Source organism: Salvelinus alpinus, chromosome 1 (assembly GCF_045679555.1).
Source record: "Salvelinus alpinus chromosome 1, SLU_Salpinus.1, whole genome shotgun sequence".
Lineage (NCBI taxonomy): Eukaryota > Metazoa > Chordata > Actinopteri > Salmoniformes > Salmonidae > Salvelinus > Salvelinus alpinus.
In genome coordinates this window covers 15,416,904-15,423,305 of record NC_092086.1, presented here as the reverse complement: position 1 = coordinate 15,423,305, position 6,402 = coordinate 15,416,904, and the positions used below count along the sequence as shown (strand labels likewise).

Here is a 6,402-nt window from a genome sequence, read left to right as displayed (position 1 = left end):
CTGCTCTTCCAAGGTGCCATCTGGGACGGAGCCTTTGTGACCTTGATTTAGTTTGGAGTTTGTCCTCTTGGGAATATTCAAATCGGTTACTTTGGTTCCATTATACAGGAAACACTAAACCAGTGGTTCCCAACTTTTAAAATGTTTTTCTCGGTTACTGTACCACCAACTGACTTTCGCTCTGCCCAGAGTACCCCTGAAGTACCCCCTCATGTGCATTTTGACCAGTAGGCCTATGGTCTCATGAGTCTTCTCTAGTACCCCCTCTAGTACCCTCTCCTAGTACCGCTGGGTTGGGAACCACTGAACTAAACTAAGCACAGCCCTGGACTGTGTACCAAATTGCACTATATTCCCTATATAGTACATTACATTTGATCAGAGCCCTATGGGCCTGGTCTAAAGTAGTGCACTATATAGGGAATAGGGTGCCTTTTAGGACATATTGGTATTTGAAAGTGTTTGACATTATATATTTGACCCAGGACTGTAACACACCCCAACACACCGGGTCACAAACACCCAGTCCTGCCCCCCCCCCTCCCCCTCCCAATTAGAAATCATATTTTTTATATTTTTTATTTTTTATTACTTAATTCAAAAAACAACTTAGTACCCTAAAATGAGAGTCTTTTTTCCATCTGGTTTATTTTGTCCTGGGTCATGTAACGGCTCTCCTGGAAGTCCTGTGGTTCCCGACCAGGTGTTAGTGTGTTCTAACGTGTACAACAGACACCTGTCTGTCTGTCTGTCCGCCCGCCTGTCTGTCCTCCTGTCCTTCCTTCGTTCTACCCTCACAGACGACGCCCCTGGCCACCTCGAGTTCCGTCGCGGCACCAATTTATCTACCAAAACACCAAAACAGACCGGGGTCAGGGGTCATGGGTCAGGTTGAATGGTTTTGGTCATAGTCTTGTTATAATAGAGACAACAGGGTTAAGGTTCCTTCCATGTCATTTCAGGATGCGTCCCAAATGGTATCCTATTCCCTGTATAGTGCACTACTTTTAACCAAAGCCCTATTTCCTATATGGTGAACTACCAGGGTCAAAAGTAGTGCACTATATAGGGACAACTTAGTACCCTAAAATGATAATACATTTCCTATATGGTGAACTACCAGGGTCAAAAGTAGTGCACTATATAGGGAATAGGGTGACATTTGGTACGCGAACCTCAGTCAATTCAATGTAATTCCTGAACTGAAATGAATGTAAATGGAATTGACCCCGACCCTGAGAGACAGACTAAAGATAACACGTCCACCTTTACCAATATCAACATCAAGGGGGGGAAAAATGTTTTAGAAAACACTCCACTAACTAAGATAAATCCTGTGATTAATGCTCTTAGACAAGGTTTTTCTAGGACCAGACACATGGGACAGACTAGACAGAGGTGTACAAACAGACTTCGTTATTCGTTATAAAACACACAGTCATGCCAAGAAGTTTAAAAACAACATCGTTATTCTAGTATGGTCACGTGGATATGTATCACGGCTTCCCTTCTCAGAGAATGTGACAGAACTACAGGTTGACATTCATTTCAATAGGACATATAAACTAATAGGGCATTACATAGGCAGCCTTTCCTCGACAACCCCCAGCCTGTCCATGTATTATTACAACCTCTCCTCGGCAACCCCCAGCCTGTCCATGTATTATAACAACCTTTCCTCGGCAACCCCCAGCCTGTCCATGTATTATTACAACCTTTCCTCGACAACCCCCAGCCTGTCCATGTATTATTACAACCTTTCCTCGACAACCCCCAGCCTGTCCATGTATTATTACAACCTCTCCTCGACAACCCCCAGCCTGTCCATGTATTATAACAACCTTTCCTCGGCAACCCCCAGCCTGTCCATGTATTATTACAACCTCTCCTCGACAACCCCCAGCCTGTCCATGTATTATAACAACCTTTCCTCGGCAACCCCCAGCCTGTCCATGTATTATTACAACCTCTCCTCGACAACCCCCAGCCTGTCCATGTATTATTACAACCTCTCCTCGGCAACCCCCAGCCTGTCCATGTATTATTACAACCTCTCCTCGGCAACCCCCAGCCTGTCCATGTATTATTACAACCTCTCCTCGGCAACCCCCAGCCTGTCCATGTATTATTACAACCTCTCCTCGGCAACCCCCAGCCTGTCCATGTATTATTACAACCTCTCCTCGGCAACCCCCAGCCTGTCCATGTATTATTACAACCTCGGCAACCCCCAGCCTGTCCATGTATTACTACAACCTCTCCTCGGCAACCCCCAGCCTGTCCATGTATTTGAACTGTTCCAGAACTAGCACACCTGATGCTACAACCGGTCAACGAGCACTTGACTACTATAATCAGGTGCTAGTTCAGGGCTACAACAACATTGTGAAACATCCCCGAGGAGAGATTTGAAAAAAGGCTGACATTGAGAATCATGGGCTCTCTCTATACCCAATACATAGAATCTTCTCTTCATGCACTGATCTAGGACCAGTATTGCGCTTAACCTTCATTTAGTAAAGGTCAGGACTGGCCAGGAGTATGCTGATCCTAGATCAGTGCTTAGGAGCGACTTCTACTTGCTTACACGTTGCACTGAGCAATGGGGACTACACGGGGACAACAGCACCCCCTTGTGGATTAATATAACAGTTACATCAACAGAACTGGCCACATGCAACTAGGATTCAATCCGATCGCGGGTTATCGGCATTGCGACTTTTAAAGGCAATATCCGATTGAGTCGACATATGCAGCGTTTACCGTAAATGAAATCTCCGCGAACGCGGGAACATTTCCTGCCTATCACCCAGGATCTAATTTAATCCCGGTCTATATATTTTAACTGTTTTTTCAAACCCCCATTTGATTCATTATACACGTCATATTAAGAAGGTAACACTTATAAAATCACATATAAGCCAAAATAGCTATTCCAGAGAAATGATGTACTAAAGTAATACCGGTATGTATTCATACGCCGCCACTGTTGCCATACCAACCACCAACCCATTGCAACCGTCAGATTTAAAACAAACCTTCTTATAAAACCTACTAAATATAGTATGACTGCACAAAACATTATGATCACCTGCTCTTTCCACGACATAGGTGCATCGGGGGTGAAAGCTATGATCCCTTATTGATGTCACTTGTTGAATCCACTTCAATCAGTGTAGATGAAGGGGAGGAGACATGTTAAACTCAATATTAGGAAGATGTTCCTAATGTTTTGTTCACTCGGTGTATACTGTAGGATTTAAGCCCATTGTTTTGTAGGAGTTAGTGTGGAGGCCTTGCTAACTGGGCCAATGTTATATGGGGTAGGGAAGGGGACTAGTTTGTAGGAGAGTAGGGAAGGGGACTATTCTGCAGGAGGGAAAGGGGACTAGTTTGTGGGAGGGTAGGGGTTAAGGAAGGGGACTAGTTTGTAGGATGGTAGGGGTTAGGGAAGGGGACTAGTTTGTAGGAGGGTAGGGGTTAGGGAAGGGGACTAGTTTGTAGGAGGGTAGGGGTTAGGGAAGGGGACTAGTTTGTGGGAGGGTAGGGGTTAGGGAAGGGGACTAGTTTGTAGGAGGGTAGGGGTTAAGGAAGGGGACTAGTTTGTAGGAGGGTAGGGGTTAAGGAAGGGGACTAGTTTGTAGGAGGGTAGGGGTTAGGGAAGGGGACTAGTTTGTAGGAGGGTAGGGGTTAAGGAAGGGGACTAGTTTGTGGGAGGGTAGGGGTTAGGGAAGGGGACTAGGCTAGTACTATAGTTCCTATGTTTCTAAATGGAACCCGGCTAGCACCTGAGTGGAATATAAAGACAGTAGGGTCAACTCTTTACTTATGTCCTTCCAGACTCAGTATCCCAGAAGTACTACTGCTGCTCACCACAAATGAGGAGCTGTCCTTTAGTTTCTGAAGGCAGTACGGTAGAGTTGCACCCTTTCCTTTTGTCTAATGCTATTCCAATTTGAAATATCTCGCTTTGGCCAAACTCTGCTTCTCTCAGTCTCTGGCTAGCTAGCCAGGCTACTGTTTCTGTATAGGACCAGGCTAGGAGAGTTAGCATGACTACAGTTTCTGTATAGGACCAGGCTAGGAGAGTTAGCATGACTACTGTTTCTGTATAGGACCAGGCTAGGAGAGTTAGCATGACTACTGTTTCTGTATAGGACCAGGCTAGGAGAGTTAGCATGACTACTGTTTCTGTATAGGACCAGGCTAGGAGAGTTAGCATGACTAATGTTTCTGTATAGGACCAGGCTAGGAGAGTTAGCATGACTAATGTTTCTGTATAGGACCAGGCTAGGAGAGTTAGCATGACTACAGTTTCTGTATAGGACCAGGCTAGGAGAGTTAGCATGACTACAGTTTCTGTATAGGACCAGGCTAGGAGAGTTAGCATGACTACAGTTTCTGTATAGGACCAGGCTAGGAGAGTTAGCATGACTAATGTTTCTGTATAGGACCAGGCTAGGAGAGTTAGCATGACTACAGTTTCTGTATAGGACCAGGCTAGGAGAGTTAGCATGACTAATGTTTCTGTATAGGACCAGGCTAGGAGAGTTTCTGGTTGCTCACTGGAGGAAACTCGTTCTCATCATCCAGACAGACGGGACCAGCGGCAAACTCATGTTCTGGGATCACCTCGCCCTTCTTAGCCCCACCATCCTCAGAGTAACCTGGGGTAGAGAGGAGAGGAGAGAGGTTACAGGTAAAGTTAAAGTTATACACACACCCTTTCAGATACAACACAAATCTCTCTTTCTGTCCATCTCTGTCTCTCTGTCTTCCTCACTCTCTCACACAATCTCTCTCACTCACACACACACACAATATTTATCTATTTCTCTCTCACTCACACACACCTGTAAGCGTGGTAGTGACTGGACCGGTGGTTGGTATGGCAACAGTGGCGGCGTATGATGGACATGCCTGGACGGGCACCGTGACCTCTGACCCTTCTGACTCCACCCCCTCCTCCTTGTCCTCATCCTCACCAAACAATCTGAGAGAGGGGGAGAGAGAGAGAGGGAGAGATAGAGGGAGAGAGAGAGAGGAGAGAGAGAGAGAGAGAGAGAGAGAGAGAGAGAGAGAGAGAGAGAGAGAGAGAGAGAGAGAGAGAGAGAGAGAGAGAGAGAGAGAGAGAGAGAAAGAAAATCAGCAAGAGAGAGCAGCAAGATTTGTGAGCTGTTGCCACAAGAAAAGGGAAACCAGTGAAGAACAAACACCATTGTAAATACAACCCATATTTCTGTTTATTTATTTTCCCCTTTGTACTTTAACTATTTGAACATCATTACAACACTGTATATAGACATAATATTACATTTGAAATGTCTTTATTCCTTTGAAACTTGTGAGTGTAATGTTTACTGTACATTTTTTATTGTTTATTTCATTTTTGTTTATTATCTATTTCACTTGCTTTGGCAATGTTAACATATGTTTCCCATGTCAATAAAGCATACATACTAGGTCTGGTATTGAATAAGTTGCAGATGACAACATAAATACTAGGTCTGGTATTGAATAGGTTACAGATGGCAACATAAATACTAGGTCTGGTATTGAATAAGTTGTAGATGGCAACATAAATACTAGGTCTGGTATTGAATAAGTTGCAGATGACAACATAAATACTAGGTCTGGTATTGAATAAGTTGTAGATGGCAACATAAATACTAGGTCTGGTATTGAATAAGTTACAGATGACAACATAAATACTAGGTCTGGTATTGAATAAGTTACAGATGACAACAGAAATACTAGGTCTGGTATTGAATAAGTTACAGATGACAACAGAAATACTAGGTCTGGTATTGAATAAGTTACAGATGACAACATAAATACTAGGTCTGGTATTGAATAAGTTACAGATGACAACATAAATACTAGGTCTGGTATTGAATAAGTTACAGATGACAACATAAATACTAGGTCTGGTATTGAATAGGTTGTAGATGATGGTTTTCCCAGATGTCACTTTCAGCAGTTTGTTCGATTAGCAAAGCAGCTGTAAGGGCTTCTGACCTCGATTGACCTCTGACCTGAGATGACCTCTGACCTGAGATGACCTCTGACCTGAGATGACCTCTGACCTGAGATGACCTCTCACCTGAGATGACCTCTGACCTGAGATGACCTCTCACCTGTGTTTCTGAGCCAGGACACACTCTCCTCCATCCTGAGGGTCGACGTTATAGATGAACAGCTGTCCGTCGGAGGAGGCCACCAGCAGACGAGGAAGCTTCTGGATCCTGACAGACAGACACAGGGACACAGCCAGCCATGACACCCTCACACCCAGTGGAACAGGACATACAACACTGTCATTTATGGCCATTACTCTAGGATCAGGTCAGGATGATCTACCATATAGTATTTTAAACTGTGTAATTCAGTCTACTACTGTCT

At 44.4% G+C, this 6,402-nt stretch overlaps 1 protein-coding gene across 1 annotated transcript in view; it reads right to left on the bottom strand.

Annotated features, from left to right (window-relative positions):
• Positions 1-741: 741 nt before the first annotated feature.
• wipi1 (WD repeat domain, phosphoinositide interacting 1) overlaps positions 742-6,402 on the bottom strand; it is a 59,528-nt gene continuing 53,867 nt past the window's right edge. The window contains exons 11-14 of the mRNA XM_071392360.1: positions 6,138-6,245; positions 4,854-4,993; positions 4,567-4,667; positions 742-845 (exon numbers count right to left, since the gene is read on the bottom strand). Coding sequence (XP_071248461.1) covers positions 795-845; positions 4,567-4,667; positions 4,854-4,993; positions 6,138-6,245 — 400 coding nt within the window. The 3' untranslated portion in view covers positions 742-794. The remainder of the gene's footprint in view (positions 846-4,566; positions 4,668-4,853; positions 4,994-6,137; positions 6,246-6,402) is intronic.